General features: G+C 31.4%; 1 protein-coding gene across 2 annotated transcripts; it reads left to right on the top strand.

The window, feature by feature from the left end:
• Positions 1 to 413: 413 nt before the first annotated feature.
• Positions 414 to 14,334, top strand: LOC143051780 (uncharacterized). 2 transcript variants are annotated; one of them, XM_076224710.1, is made up of 5 exons: positions 414 to 594; positions 5,019 to 5,177; positions 6,302 to 6,443; positions 10,597 to 10,833; positions 11,446 to 14,334. In XM_076224710.1, exons 1-5 carry the CDS (start codon positions 446 to 448, stop codon positions 11,629 to 11,631), a joined length of 873 nt encoding a protein of 290 aa, XP_076080825.1. In that variant the 5' UTR covers positions 414 to 445; the 3' UTR covers positions 11,632 to 14,334. The 2 variants fall into 2 exon arrangements, with proteins under 2 accessions (XP_076080825.1, XP_076080824.1); XM_076224709.1 differs by having other exon boundaries at positions 414 to 984.
• The last annotated feature ends 1,723 nt before the right edge of the window (positions 14,335 to 16,057 follow it).

The raw sequence follows: 16,057 nt of genomic DNA, 5'->3' as shown, positions 1-16,057 counted from the left end.
TCAAATGGTAGTTCCCTCAAAGGAATTTTATGATAAGACCAGAGACATGTATACTAATCGTATTTATATGTCTCTGGATAAGACCAATAAAGTAATTAGAATGAACATTTTGACATTATTTTAAGAAATGATTTAGCTATGAATAAATGTAACATTTGTCAAAAACATACCCTTTTAAAAAGAAAATGTCTGTATAAAGTCAATAGTTTTGTTGACTTTTGAAGCCCAAACTTTGAATAGCTATATTTACTCTAATGAGTGATCTAAAAACTATAATCAGATAGACATATAGGTTAATGAAACTCTAGCAAAAAGTTTGATCGATTATTTTTTTGTTATGGTACGAAATTGCAGGTACGAAATGGTTATGGTACGAAATGACTACAATTCACACACTGTTTCTCTCCCCTTATTCGTCACAACTCGGCCGATTCCGTACCTCCAGATGGATCTACCATGTGTACAGGATAGAGAATCTCCGTCAATTTCGGAGGCAAACAGTCTCGATGACATATGCTTTCCGACTGATGAGCACGAAGATGATAATATTTCTTCGCCATCTAGTTCATTCTCCAGGCAAAACAAGAGACGCAGGTTAAGTCCCAGGTTAAACTTTAACAATTACGTTTCAAACTCAAAATATCATATTCCACAATTCGTGTCTTCTTGGAAGTTATACCACGCTGAAAGATTACACATTTTTTATTCCAAGTGTTACACCGAAACTCCAAATGATTTACTTAATTTATTGGACAAGACAATTGAACCCTTTTCACATCAACAAAAGTATTATATTGAAAGAATTAAATCATTTCTAAAATTTAAATCTTGTGAGCCTGGAGTATCTCGGAGCCGATCGAGTGTTTTTTTAAGGGACATATACATCAGATTGGAACCTGTATTTGGTGAAATTATCAAGGAGCTTCGTTCTATCTTTGAAGGAGGATACAAGGCAAAAAATTCAAATCCTGATTATTATCACATGTGAGTTCACAGTTGTTTCAATAGTTTTGACTTTTAAAAGAAGGTGGCTTCTTGTTGTTTTTTTTTGGCAGTGGCTATTTGACCGGCACCGGCAAAATAGCAAATTTGCTATTTGACCGGCACCGGCTAAATAGCAAATTTGCTATTTAGCCGGCACTAAAAGTAAAACTGTTCATTAATGTGATTAGTAGAGAACCAATTTTTTTAGCTCAATAATAATTTAAAATCATTTTATCACAATATCAAGCACTAAAAATACAGTACAATAAAAAATAAAAAGATTTTCATAAATAAATAATTAAATAACTTTATAATATTATATCCCCGAGGAACCAGTAATGACGCACCTAACGTTGTGTTTGTCTCTGCATTTAATCTACCATTTAAAAGAAAAAGAAACACGGAATAGAATGAAAGATTGATCACTTGTTAATGTATTTCAATCATTAAACAGTTGATTTTTGAAACAGTAAAAGCAATAAAAATCATGTTTGCTAACATTACAAACGGACTGTCAACTTATGATGGGTACCAGTAATGACGCACTATAAACAAACCAGTAAAAACCACTTGCAGTGTACCTGATGTTCGAAAAATTGCTTCAATCCGGATAATTTAAAGTTAACACTATTCAACAAATTTAATTTTAATAACAAATTTTGACATTTACAGTCACTTTTATGATCATGTTGATAGCAACACAATTTTTTTCATTAATTTAATTGTAACCTATATTTTATTTCAAATTTTATATAAAATTGTTCAAAATTTATCAAAGTGACATATATATTCCATATACTTGAAAATAAGAAGTAATTGCATTCATAAAACAACATTGACATTAAAACATTTATCAATGTATACTTCGTACAATGAATGAAAAAATCGATAAAAATCGATAAACAATAGAAAATTATATAAGCGACGATCATTTGTTCTACAGTGATTCCCGCTTAAATGTAAAACCATGTCACATGACAGTCATATGATTTGAAAAACACAAACTGGGGCAGCATGTGCATACATACTTTTGCCGGCCAAAGTGGATTTAGGACTGATAATCATTCTGGGAAGGGTAGACTGTTTTTGACCTTAATAAAATGGCAGAAATTGCATTATCTTTACTAATTCAAGCAATAATAACATTTCTGGACAGAGTTTGAGGCATCTATGTTGTAGTCATATGACCTTCACCATCATGTTATGAATAGTAATTATCGATGACGTCACATCTTTTGTTTAGAAATATAAAACCCAAAACTAAATTGGTGCGTCATTTCTGGTCCGCGTCAAAACAGGTACCAAGACGATACATTAAAAGCATACATTTGTAAATACATTATTAAATATATTTTTTCTATAATATTTATAGCAAAATGTTGATTTTCAAATTTAAATCTATGGTTAAGTTATTCTGCCAGTGACAAAAATAGTTTTATGTAAAACTACAGCATAAAACAGATACGAAAGTTGTTTGCTATAAATTTCAAATGGACACACGATTTAACATTTGCAATTGTTACAAAACCAATTCTTTGCCTTTGAAATTTGTTTAGTCGAGCACAAGATAAATGTTGCCACTCAAAACAGGAACCACACATTACACTGGCTTCCTTTGAATCTACATCTTGTGTGCATATGTTACACGTAGATAGGGTAAGTCATATCGCGAGGGGTCTTGGGGCCCCTCAAGGCCCCTGGAAGGTCTGGTGTTAAAAGTGAAAAAAATCTGCATTCTCGCAATTTCCGGGGACTTAACATGGCCTCATAAAAATTATATAACAATTTGAAGAAAAAAAATAATTAGAGAAAAACACTCACATCACATCTTCCTATATCTATTCTAATGTGTATTGGGTTGAGCTAGATTGGATAATAAGGAGCAGCGTTTGTGCAACTTGCATGCTATTTTTCGAAATGAGGAAATTATAAAATAAATACAATTACATTTCTCTTTGTTTTAGTCTTTTTTTGGCCTTTTCATTCTCAAATATAATTCTAAAAATCAAGGAACATTTCCTTCTCATACTGAAAAAAAAATGTGTCTGATGAAATTTTTATTTGTTCACCGTTTTTTGTTTTAAAGACCAAGCCAGAGAATCTCTTGATTATAACTGTATTTCTCAAGTCTTCTCATGGTACTGAAAGACCATTCTGCGATTGCATCGGCAACACAATCACTAATGCTGGTTCCGTAAACGAAAAGAGTATCTTAGTTTCCGGAATGTAGTATACTGCTACAAAGTGACTATTATCATATTTGTATTTCAATTTTCAATTTATCTTATTACTTCACTTCTATTCATAATAGATTCATCCAAGGATTTGTATAGGTTTGTCATCATTTTTTTTTAAGAAGTTTAAGTGTTTACATGATCAACAGTAACACAAGTTTTTAGATAGAAAATTTTGATATTTAATTATTATTTAATTATTATTCTTAAATTTTAATTCCAGTTAGATATAAGTTAATCAGAGCCGGCTAAATAGCAAATTTGCTATTTTGCCGGTGCCGGTCAAATAGCCACTGCCTTTTTTTTTTTAGTGGGGAGTATAGGCCCCCAGCCTCTAAACTCATCAATTCATGATTCAAGATAAATGATGGGACCCGATTGTATTTCAAAAACCACTAATATATATATATTTTTGTTTTCAATTAAAAAATCAAACGATGAATGCATATTTTTTTGTGTAACGTAAGGGTACCCAAATTGCACCTATTTAGAAAAGATAGCTATCGGAAATCTTACAAGATTTCCTAGAGATTAAACAATTTGTATTTTTATTATTTGATACTATGCATGTCTTTTAACATAGGTTAACATATTTAAATACACACAAAATGTTCACAGTATTTATCAACAGATGGACTGTTTACTGAAAAAGCATAATGTACGAAAAACGTCACCATGCGGCGTCATCAAAACGTCATCTTTTTAAAATTAGCAAATACATTTGAAATACAATATATTATAAGTATCCATTTCGTAAAATATGGAGAGTAAGCATGGACTAATATCCAATTGTTCAAAATATTTGAAAAAATTTAACAACAGCTCGGTTATTAGACTTTTGACGATGTGAATTTAAGCATAGATGCAATTTGGGTACTCCTCGTTACAGAATCATGGATAGTTTGGAGGTTGATTCAAACCCATTTTTGTATGACTCAGTATGGATTAAAAATCAAATTGGTGTACCTATACAATAAAGAAGGATAGGGCTACAAAATAAACACAGTAGAAACATTTTTTTCTTGATCATAAAAAAACGTAGGTGGAAAAACTGTCAAAATAGGTGCAATTTGGGTACCGTCACGTTACTCATCTGTCCCTATTAGAAAACAAAAATTACATGTGTCCCTGCCCGTCCCTACTAAAAAATTGCACAGTTTCTTTTTTATTTTATAATGTGGAAGTACAAAATATACATCAGCGGGGTTAAACGGCCACAAAAGAGACAGACAGATGAGGTTTCCGTGAATATGACTTTTTAAGACTTTATGAGAAAACTAAACGGTCTAATTATTCTGCCGAATGGGAACGTGAAAATCCCTGGCTAGGCGATAGGGATGACGTAATGGTGTGTTCTGCATGCAAAGTTCACAGTGACACAAAAACTAATTCATTTGTAACTTGGTGTAAAATCTACAAATTAGATTGTACTATTAAGCATGAGAGATCGAACAATCATGAAAAATCAGAAAAGACCAAGACTGAATCCAAGTCTACTTTATTTTCAAAAACTTGTAGAATAGCAAGAACAATCTTTGTGCCATGAACAAGTTCTAAAATGTTGTTAGCACAGTTTTAATTAAATGCATGAAGTTAACATAAAAAAACTTTATTTCACTTGATTATTACTCCAAACTGTATAGTAGTTGTAGTTGTACAATGTAGCTGAAATATTGCCCAAGTTGGCTTTAAACAACATTCAATCAACCAAAAAGTAGAGAATATACATGTAGTTTATATGAATCTATACTCTCAGGGTGTAAGGTACATGTATTATAATTTCTCTTTTATCTTTTTTAGAGATGTCTTGGCAAGTTATAGGGTATTTGAATTTATTGAAGAACTTTCAATCCTGCTAAAATTGTTTCAAGACAAATACAATCAATTGCAAGAGGTTGCTGAAACCTATTACATTCCTCTCTGTCAAAGTTTTGCCCAGATGTGTCATTTAAAAGTGCAGTAAGTATAAGTACATGTAGTATTAACATTTCATTTTTTTGCCATCACTTTGCGTCTGTCGTCTGTCCGTGTAGTCTTCCGTCCGTCCCTCAAAATTTTACACATTTTAATTGTCTCCTCTGAAACCACTGGGCAATGGTATTTGGTATGATGTTGCATTATCATCAGTACATCTCAGTGTCATGCTTGTACTGAAGCCCCACCTCCTCAGTCAAAGTCTAGCAGTCTGCGACGTTAACCACTAGCCCGATGCCCCAGACTAGTAATTTTCAGCTCGGAATAGTAAGAAATATAACGTCCTCTCTATGTTATTTAAAAATTTAAAGGTATTTTGGACTTCAAATTTAGTTCAAAGTATTACAGAAAAGATCGTCAAGTTAATGTGTACGAAGTCTGAACTATCGAGATCGATAATTATACATTTATCCCGAGGAAGTGAAACAGAAACGAAAACCAGTCGCTTGTTCCGGTATTCCGATCTGTCTGATAACCAATATAAAGTGGACCAACACGGACAATTTAAAATTGATAATTTAACTATCTCGATTGGATAAATCCGATAATCCACTGGTATCAATGTAAGAATCTATATATATGTGTTCAAATAACCTAAAATTTATTTTTTTCCGTTTTCACAGAAAATTTGGACATTTTTTTATTGCTAATTGTACTAGGCTGACTGTATGTAATGTTAAGGTTTTTAAAACTTGAATAACTTCATCAAACAGTACTACCTCCATGAATTTTGAACTGAAGCTACTTTAGTACCTATACATAAATTTAAAAAAAAATCCATTTCGGCAAAGAATTTTTACTTTGTTTAACCTTAACATGCTTTAGTGTAAGATTTTTTTCCAATATAGTGTCAGAAAACTTGAGAAGCATGTTTAATAGAGTCTAATCCATGTATTGACAGGGTATCTTCTGTTTTGTCATACAATTTGAATATTACCGTAATTAATGATAATGCAGATCTATATATTTTTTATTGAATTATTGCATTGACTACTGTCTCCTTACAAAATTTTTAATTCTATCAACAACTGTCTGAACTGTTGTGAAGTAAATTTCCCTGAATGACCAGCACTTTCATCACAAATTAATACCATATTCATCTTTTCAAGATATGGCAGACCCACAAAATGGATAAATTTAGCAGATCAAAAAATTGTATCATCAGTACCAGACCTCTGTTTCTTCCAAAAAGGAAAGCAGTTGGATGAACTTGTACTCTCAAAATCTCAAATTTTAGTGTCAGTTGTAGAGGTAAGTTGCTTTAGAAAAAAAATGTAAACTGCTATTCCCTTTTACAGTATGTGACACAAATTGAAAAAAACTGTTCCTTATTGCATACAAATAATAAATGTGGTCGGTATTCTGTTCTTCAATATTTATATAGCTTTAACTGCAAAAGGAATCACAAACCTTCCCTGTTTATTAGCTCACCTGGCTAAAAGCCAGGGTGAGCTTTTGTCATCACTTTGCATCCGTCATCCGTCTGTAAACTTTTTCAAAAATCTTTTCCTCTGAACCCACTGGGCCAATCTGAACCAAAGTTGGTCTGAATCATCCATAGGGTGTCTACTTTCAAAATTGTATCCGCTGACCCCTGCTCTCCAAAAATGGCAGCCATTACTATAAATAGAACATACAGTACGCCCAAGGAGTTTGTAATCCCAAACTCCATACTCCGATATTTTTCCTGGTGTAACACCAGGAAACTCCGACATCCCTCCCAAAATTCTCGGAGAAATTTGGGAGTATTCCCTCCGACTTCCGCGTAAATCCGCTACCTTTTGTTTATTGTATTAGCGACATCTCTCCCAGTCTGGTGTGACGCGGTGTGACACCAGGTAATTAATTGCCTTTAATCCGTCTGATCTATGCCGGCACGCGACAGTCAAGGTATGAGAGATTTCTAATGTAATTAAACAATTGTATTTCCTGTCTATTGATTATCAGGTTATATCTGATTGCTTGAAACAAATGAAAGATTAAAATAAAAAGCAAAACGTTGTTGTTAATTCTTTCAATTACTCTGTACATTTTAATCGAGTTTTTAAACAACTATATTTGATTTTGACTTCCGTTTTTTTTATCAGTAAATAAATATTTAATTTACTAAAAGAGATATAATTGTGCAACAATAAACGGAGACTAACGCTGAATAAATGAGGGCAGTTTAAAGAAAAATTACACGTCTCAAAGTTTTTTATACTACAAGTAAAAAAGAAAATATTATTCCTTATCTGTTATGCTAATAATTCTACGCCAATTCCATTTTACGATTACAAAATAAAAGTTTTAAAATCCAAAACGTTGTTGTTAATGCTTTCAATTGCATTAAAGTTTTATAAAAAAAAAATTATACTTGATTATGACCTCGTTTTTTATTTATCGGTAATTGATATAACTTACGAAAAGAGACATACTTGCGTGAAAATAAACGGAAACTAACGCTGAAGGTATAAAATGTGAGCAGTGAGTTTAAAGAAAATTACGTGTCTTAAAACTTGTATATGCAAGTAAAAAAGAAAATACTATTCACCATTCGTTATGCTTAATAAGTCTACGGCATTTTCTCTTCACGATTAGCATTACTTTAGGATATAATACATTTCGGCTACAACAGGAATACTTCTATAGCTGCATCAACTCGTCGTTGCATAATATTCATTTACGCACAATGAATGTAAACCTTTGTGTTGTATTTAGAACAGTTATCTTTAAATATTTTTAAAACAATTAATTGCCGTGGGAAGACGACACGCATCTCAGTGATCAACAGTGCGTGGTTGAACTTGAACTTGATTTCGCTCACACCATTGAATGCTAAAAATAGTGACATCAATTTTGTCCATGAGATTTTTATTTGGCGGGAAATAGTATCATGTAACAGTAAACTCAGGTGACCTTTCTGGATAACCGTGGGAAAATTCATGTAATGATTGACATTTGTATGCGTTAAGATTGAGGCTCTAGAAGGTCCTTTTACAATTGATTAACCGGATTCTAAATTTTATTCCTTTTCTGAATAAACGAACATCCGCCTTTTATTTATACGTTTCTCAGTCAACAGAGGACATAAACCTGGACATTATTTATACTTCCATAGTCAACACTATACATTAATGGTAGATGAAAACAGGATGCATGTCGTTCAGTTCCTGATGGGCGTTGGTAGAGATCCTCTGTGAAAATGTGTCGATCGTAAAAATCCGATCCACATTTTTTTTTACATATTTCTTTCTTGTACGATATAATTTCATTTTAATATTCTATAGTATAAATTGTTGAAATACTTCTTTTTATATTTCGCCGAGGACTTTTAACAGCAGTAAAATACGGATTGCGCCAATCCAATTTTATTTTAAATAATAAAAGATCAATAACAGATCATAACAGATAAAAAACACATGATTTTATTTCTTCATATAATTAAATAAGGTTGTGATTATTGTGTTGTGTCTGGGCGGGGAATTATCTCAGTATTTATGAATATAGGGCTGCCACATTGCATACAAAACTATTTGTCACTTTACAGTTTCTTTTTTAAATTCAAATATTTCAAGTCGGTAATCTACCGAGGTAGTGAAACATAATATTTTACATTTCAAAATAAATTGAAAGTAACAGAGTTCACTTGTTGGTCCGATAAATTAACTCTAGGGTTTGATTTAGATTGGACAAATTACCGTAAAAACAACATTTTGTTTTAAGCCAGTTGATATTAATTATATAATATTGAACTATTAATGAACCGGATATTCACTGAGTAGGTCATAAAAGGTTCTAATTGTGGTAAAATCATCTTTGTTGAAACTTTGTTGAAAAAACAAAAATTATGACCTGATCGTACTATAATGAAAATACTAAATAAGTGTTTTATTCGTATTTTTATACGTTTTTACGTTTTATTTAATATGACAATGACATGGCATATACATACAAGAATAATTATCTTATTTTAAATAAAAATGTCACACTTTTATCTGACAATGAATGGACATTTAAATAACGTATTTTAAAGCACACAGGTGCAATCAAGATCGATTAAATGTACAAAGGTAATAAATCTGGCTAATCCGATTATGTTGTCACGCGTCATTAATTTTCAGTTCATCCGATGGGCAATAAACCAATTAACAGCCACGCGGTGTTGGGAGAGAATCTTTGGAGGAAATTGGGAGTAGAATCCGTGATTCGCGGTGTCACACCGCTACACTCGGAAATCGGTGATAAAAGTTCGCGATTACAAACTCTCTGGGCGTACTGTAGGGGTAAAATGCATAGAAATTTCTATAAATGGCAAAAACCGCTTTATTTTTCAGTAAAATGGGTTCAAATTTGATCTGTATCCTCATCATTTAGAGTTGATTAACATATGATACAGGTTTTTCCAAAAAATTTATACTTTTGCCAATTTTGCTAAATATGCAAATTAGGCTTATTTGACAAAAATTCAATGAAAGATCTTTTCCTCTGAAACCATTTGGCCAATTGGAACCAAACTTGATGTGGATGGTCCTTGGGTGGTCCCTTTCAAGATGGACAATTTGTGATTTCACGGTGCTTTGCAAACTGAATAATTTGCAATGTGTCTTAATATGTTTGTAAGATTGGCTTTATACATGTTATACATGTAAATGTGATTTAGCTTATAAATCCACGTTCACATCCCAAGAATGAGTTCCATTGATTTTTGTGTTAATTTTTCAGTTGCCTACAATGCTCTGGTGGTACATGTATAATAATGAATGTACTAGACACCATTGACATTTTTTTTAATAACTTTGGAAGGGCTTTTTCTTGTTCAATGATTTTGTGTTTTTAATAAAAAAAAGAAAAAGAAAGAGTACATTTAGTAATGGACTACACTACATTTATCTGACATTTTGTCTGAACTTTTAACTAGATATTCATTGCAAAATATTTTTATGGCCCAGAGACCAAATGTTGGTGGGCGGGAATCATAATCTTTAACCCTGTCTTTTCTTCTGTTATTGTATCCCTGCATCTGTCCACACTGTAAGCAGTCTAGCAAATTTAGTTCTCGTAAGAGTTGGATAAAATTTGTACATAGCCTTCTGTTCTATGATAACTCAAGCCAGTTTGAAGATGAGTTCTGTTCGAGATATTTTGTAAGAGTTGTGCCCCTTAAAGACTTTGTGAATTGGCAATATGACCTTGTCAGCAGAAACACTCTACTGATTTTATTCCATTTTGGATTTGAATGCAATTTATACATATGCTTTAGCTCAATAATATCTCAAAAAAGAAGAAGAGTCTTGATAGTAAATTTATGTAGCATTTATGTTCATTAAACAACTTTGAAAGTTGGAAAATAAATATTTGCAATGGGGTGGGGGGGGGGGGGTGACATTGGAGCACTGTTTTTTTATGATATAATTTTTAATAGGTGAAAAAGGATTCAAGGCAAAAGTGCGAGGAACCACCCATTAAAATCGGAAAATGCTCAGATGAAAAAGATGAAGGTTCCTGCAGACCAGAAATATTGAAGGATTTAACTGAGTCTGTGCTAGGACAGCATGCAGGAGAACTTTTGTTAGAAATTCGAAGAAAAGATCATGTAACAAAGGTAGAAAATGGAGTTAAAAAGTTTATGAAACCGGGAATGGTTGTTGATGGGACTAAGGTAATTTATTGCAGAATTAGAACATAAAATAAACAAGTAATATACATGTAAATTAATATCCATGCCATCTATTGATGTATTAATGATATTATTGAGCATGCATGTAATTTATTAGTCCCCTACTGGCAAAGACTCTGTGTCCATCTGTCCGTCCGTCAGATTTTAGGTTTTACAGATTTTTCCCAAACCCTTTAAGACAGCAGTTTCATATTTGTTATGTAAATAATTCAAGGGCTGTTACAAATGAAGGTCACATTTTGTTCAGGTCTAATAATTTTTTCACAGTGTTATGGCTGACGGTCCGTCTGGCAGAGCCTGAGTTTTCCAGATTTTTTTAAACCCTTTGAGATGTCAGCTTCATATTTGATATTTAAATACATCATGGGCTGCTACAGTTCAAGTTTGGATTTTGCTCTTGTCCGATAATTTTTCACAGAGATATGACCCTTGAACTGAAGAAAAATTCATAGAATTTTAATGTTTTCCAGACTTTTTTCCCCAACCCTATAAGAGACGAGCTTCATATTTGGCATGTAAATACATCATCGGCTGTAACAGTTCCAGTTCACATTTTGTTCCAGTCTGAGAAACGTTATTATTTTTATTTTTCAGGTTTATTTCACAATTCTTAAAATGTCTGATAACCATATAGAAGAACTTGAAAAGAAGAAGAAATATGATGACAGTATGGATGAGGCAACTATTTATTATGCGAAACCGTTGGACCTTCTTTTTAAAGAAGATCGGGACATTTTGATAGACAGCTTTATGATGTTAAATAACATTGATTTCAGTTAAGGTAGCACTACAGTCTAACATTGATTTTTTTAAGATATTTTTTTTATCACATAATTTTAAAGTAAGTATTATTCTGCACAGTTTGTAAAAATCCAAAAATCAATTTTCAAATCACAACAGGGAGTAAATTGATAATGAAATTATGTAAATAAAGGCACATGGTAATTAATCTAAATATATAGGCATTTAGGAGGGGCTAATATGTCAATCATCTGTTAATGCCAGTGTCCAGCTGTTAATCACTGACCACAAGAAGAATAGTGTGGTCTTATCTCATTGTATCATGTGTATTGCAACAAAAGTAATTTATATAGCTTTGAAGTAAACAGTGAAAAGGGAAAGTTATTAAAAAGGAGAAAATCTAAAGGGAAAAAAATCTTACTAAAATGAACAAAACTATATATATAAGGATAAGAGTGTGAAAGTATCTTTGAAAGCCTCTGACAAACTTTAAACATTTAAGGTTCTTACTACAAACAAGAAGTATATGTCTCTGAATCTGTCTTTTGTTAGGAGTTTCAGGCACTTTAAGGTGGTATGGGTGTCTTCCTCCATCTTGGATTGTAAAAAACAGAGAATCAAAGGTCCAGATTTTCCATCAAGTTAGAAAAATTTGATGCAGGAATGCAGATGTTTAATGTACATTATCATTTAAAAGTACCAATTTATAAGAATATAACTTCTAATTATTGATATTTTTGCAAATATTAATTATTTTTGGTTGTTTTTATCTTTTTTAAAAATTCGCATTTTAAGGGGAGGTAACTCTAAAAAAGTGCATTTTCTGAAGGATTCTGTATGGAATTTTCCTATTTTGTATTTTAGCCGGAAAAAACGTACGGTGACCCTATCTTTTCTTTTGATATTCTCAAAGCAGTGTCTGAAACCTATCTTTTCCTGAAGTATTTAACAATTCTATCATTTTGTTTAGTTTCTAATCACAAAATGGTGTTTTTTCCTGTATAATCCATACAAAATGTGTCATTTTGTCCCGTCCTGTAGCTTGAAAAAATGTGCGGTGACCTATCATTTTTATTATATTTTTCAACATGTATCAATAGATACAACGTTTTGGCAAAGTATGAACAAATTCTATCATTTTTATTTTAGACTCCCATACCACCTTAACCAATTTTAAGTTTATGTGAAATTTTTAAATTCCATAAAACTGAAGAATCATGTGAGGCAGTCTATTTCCAGCAAGGGGGATCAGGTCTTGATCTTTTTTGGGACATGTCTTTTATTGCATAATTTTAATGTTCTAGCTAATTTCATAGTATATTTCTTTTTAAAATACAAATGAAATCATTCTTTATAGTGAATATAATGATGTTAAAAATTGTTTTTATGCAGCTGGTCATTCCTCTTATTCTCTTATCTTAGACTGTCTGGAGAGAGGCGGAGCTTTGTCTATATTTAATTGCTACATCACAGATGTTGGTCAAATCTGTGACGTCAAACTCCCACCAAATGCTAAGTTAGTGTTGGTCAGTGCACATTTAATTCAAAATTTACAGTATTAGAGCATCAAAGACACAAAGTGTGTGGTTATATTGATAAAATAATGGTGTCAGGACACTCCTGTGATGTTCTCAGTGGAACTTTTGTATTAATGATGCATTTATAGGGGTTCTAAGGGGGAAATTCAGTTTTTAGGTAATTTCTCTGAACAATTTTTCATGAGAATTGTTGGCAAAAAATGAAAATAGAAACTTCATTGGTACCCCTTTTGGTTTGACTTTGATATATGTGATTAAAGGGAGTATTTTCTACAATACCGTGTCCCAGTTTTTGGATAATTTGTTTCTAAATGAATTTATAGTTGTCCAAAGATGAAAGGTGAAATGAGGTTTGGTACCCAGCAGTTAAATCAATATATCTTCTTACTGGAGGCATATATCAAAAATCTGAGACACGGTTTTGTTTATAGTGTATGGTTGATTAAAGCGATGAAAACAAATTTTCACTACCATTTGACCTGAATGTGTCATTTTCATCCGAGTTGGAAGACCACTTTTTGGCAATTAAGGAGCTATAGTTTGAGCTTAATCATACCAAAAATTAATTTATTTACAGATTAAGAAGAATTAATATTTCACCTCTATAATGAGCTAAAGATTTTAAAAATCCATTGAGTAGTTTTTGAGAAATTAATCTTTAAAGACTGTTGGTTGGAGTCAGAAAATTCTGACTGTAGTGCTACCTTAATGCCATAATCCGCAAATTTACAAGCTTCTTCCACCAGTAAAACTGGTCGCCATGATATAACTGAATCAAAGCTTTACAGGCTGTAAAAGTAATTGCTGCCATGTTAATGTTTTGGGGACTTTTTTTTCCATCCATATATATGGGAAAGAATTCACTAAACAAATAAAAGTGTTAGAATGAAAATAAAAAGATAGATCCCCTTTTTCTCATTCAAAAAATGCTTTACTATTACTAATTTCTTTTAAAGAGTATATAATGTTTGCTATGATGTCAGATGATACCCTTTGAATGCCAAATACTGTCTTGTAGATTAAAAGCAAAAAAAGTTTGGGGTCAATGTTACACTTGTAAAATTTATAAAGTTTGTGCATATTTATTTTTGTTTCAAATAATATATCTTGCCTCTGTCTTAGCCTATTTCATGGCTGTTGGGATCAGTGTGTTTTTTGTGAATAAATTATTTAAATAAACATCCAAAAAAATTGAATAAAGCTCCATTTGATGATGCATGTAACATTGACACGTTGCTAGCCATAGGTTAAACAGTAATTCATTTCAATTAAAATATAAAATCTCCTTTGGTTTGTGGAATATGTTAGAAGTTTGGACCAGGTCTTAAGCTTCTGGAATTATTTACTACTGTATGTTTGATATAAAGATTTTTGAAGTATATACAACATTGACTTTTTCGTGTCAACTGAAATAGTTACATACATTTAGAAAACTCATTTATTTCTATTATATACTATATTCTTTGTTATTTTTTTACTTGTATGTGATGTATTATATAAAATAACTTCAAACTCAAAACAATGACCTTGTAGATATTATACTGTTATATGTATTGTTGCATGTAACATTGACAATGTTACATGCACATTTGGAGATCAGTTTTATTTTTATTATACAATATAAATTGAATTAATATAAGTACAGATTTTAAAATTATCTAATAATTTGTAAATTTTATTAAATTAAAGCAACTGAAAGCATTTCATTAATGAAGTATTTGATTAAAATTTGTAAGATTTGATTGACACCAAAGTCTTAAGACATTATTGTTGGCCTTCCTATCATAAGTTGCACAAAGATTTAAAGAAAGTGTGCTATTTTTTTTATCAATAAAGAATAGGATAAGACAACAATTTTAGTCCTTGGGTGCTGCAATTTATGTTTGTTTGATAAATGTTTGCATGTAACAATGTTTGACACCAAATGTTACATGCAAAAGTACATTTTCATTCTTTATTGTAAAAAAATGGTAGCAGACAAATACATTGGATTGATTATTTTTGGAAAATTTGATTATTAGATGTAAGTTCTGAATCATTTACACACTTAAATGAGGTAAAATAAGCTGTTATACACACACATTAAAGTGCATGTATAAAAATGTCACACTTTTTGTCACTAAAAACCTAGAAATAAGATGTTTAAGGCTTTTTTACTTGATGCTAATATATTTTAAGTTAATTTTTTTTACTAAAGGATGTGTAAATAAATGTCTTTAAAATGTTTCTTAATCTGTTCTTTATATGTTTCCTACAAATAGAACATAGTGTTGACACCAAAATTCTATTAAAGAATTATTGCCCATATATAAGAATTAAACCTGACAGGAGTGTTGTCTAGTGAGAAGTAAAAAGGTTTTAACTTTATATCAATAAAAGACTTTAGCAGAAAGTCATTTTTAATATGTTTTATATTTCACAAGGAGACAACATGTTTACCAGGCTAAAGTTGGGGTGAAATATGCATGTGCTGAAACATATAACTTCAAAAGAAATCATTATGGATTATCCCCTGGTAGTGTTTGTAACTGGGCAATAATTTCCTTTATTGATTTAATTTTAACAATTTTCATAATTAATTTAAGTTTAACCATTCAGTTAAAACATTTCAACTTTACAGAAGCAAATGTTGAAAAACGGGAAAGAAATAAAATATCTTACAAGACATAAACATGTAAAAAATAAATATATATTTCAGCTTACTAAAAATATTTTCATAATGTTACTTTGTCATCATTTCTTAAAAACTAAGTCCCAAACATTATTGCTCAGTTGATATGTGGGGCAATATCTTTTTGCGCCAAAAAGTTACTAATTTGCGCCACCTAATTTTCAAAACTATAGGTATCATTTGCGCCAATAAAATAATCCTCTAATTGCGCTAATTTTATTTATTTTTATATAACAACTAAATGATTGACTAGGTA

This window comes from Mytilus galloprovincialis, chromosome 11, assembly GCF_965363235.1.
Source record: "Mytilus galloprovincialis chromosome 11, xbMytGall1.hap1.1, whole genome shotgun sequence".
Taxonomy (NCBI): domain Eukaryota; kingdom Metazoa; phylum Mollusca; class Bivalvia; order Mytilida; family Mytilidae; genus Mytilus; species Mytilus galloprovincialis.
This window is presented reverse-complemented; position numbering and strand designations above follow the sequence as displayed.

What these genes read in the sequence shown, in the direction of transcription:
- LOC143051780 (XM_076224709.1), top strand. Translation starts at nt 446, where the DNA reads ATGGATCTACCATGTGTACAGGATAGAGAATCTCCGTCAATTTCGGAG. An exon ending in AATCCTGATTATTATCACAT is followed by an intron (nt 985 to 5,018) that starts GTGAGTTCACAG and finishes TATCTTTTTTAG; the next exon opens with AGATGTCTTGGCAAGTTATA. An exon ending in TTTTAGTGTCAGTTGTAGAG is followed by an intron (nt 6,444 to 10,596) that starts GTAAGTTGCTTT and finishes AATTTTTAATAG; the next exon opens with GTGAAAAAGGATTCAAGGCA.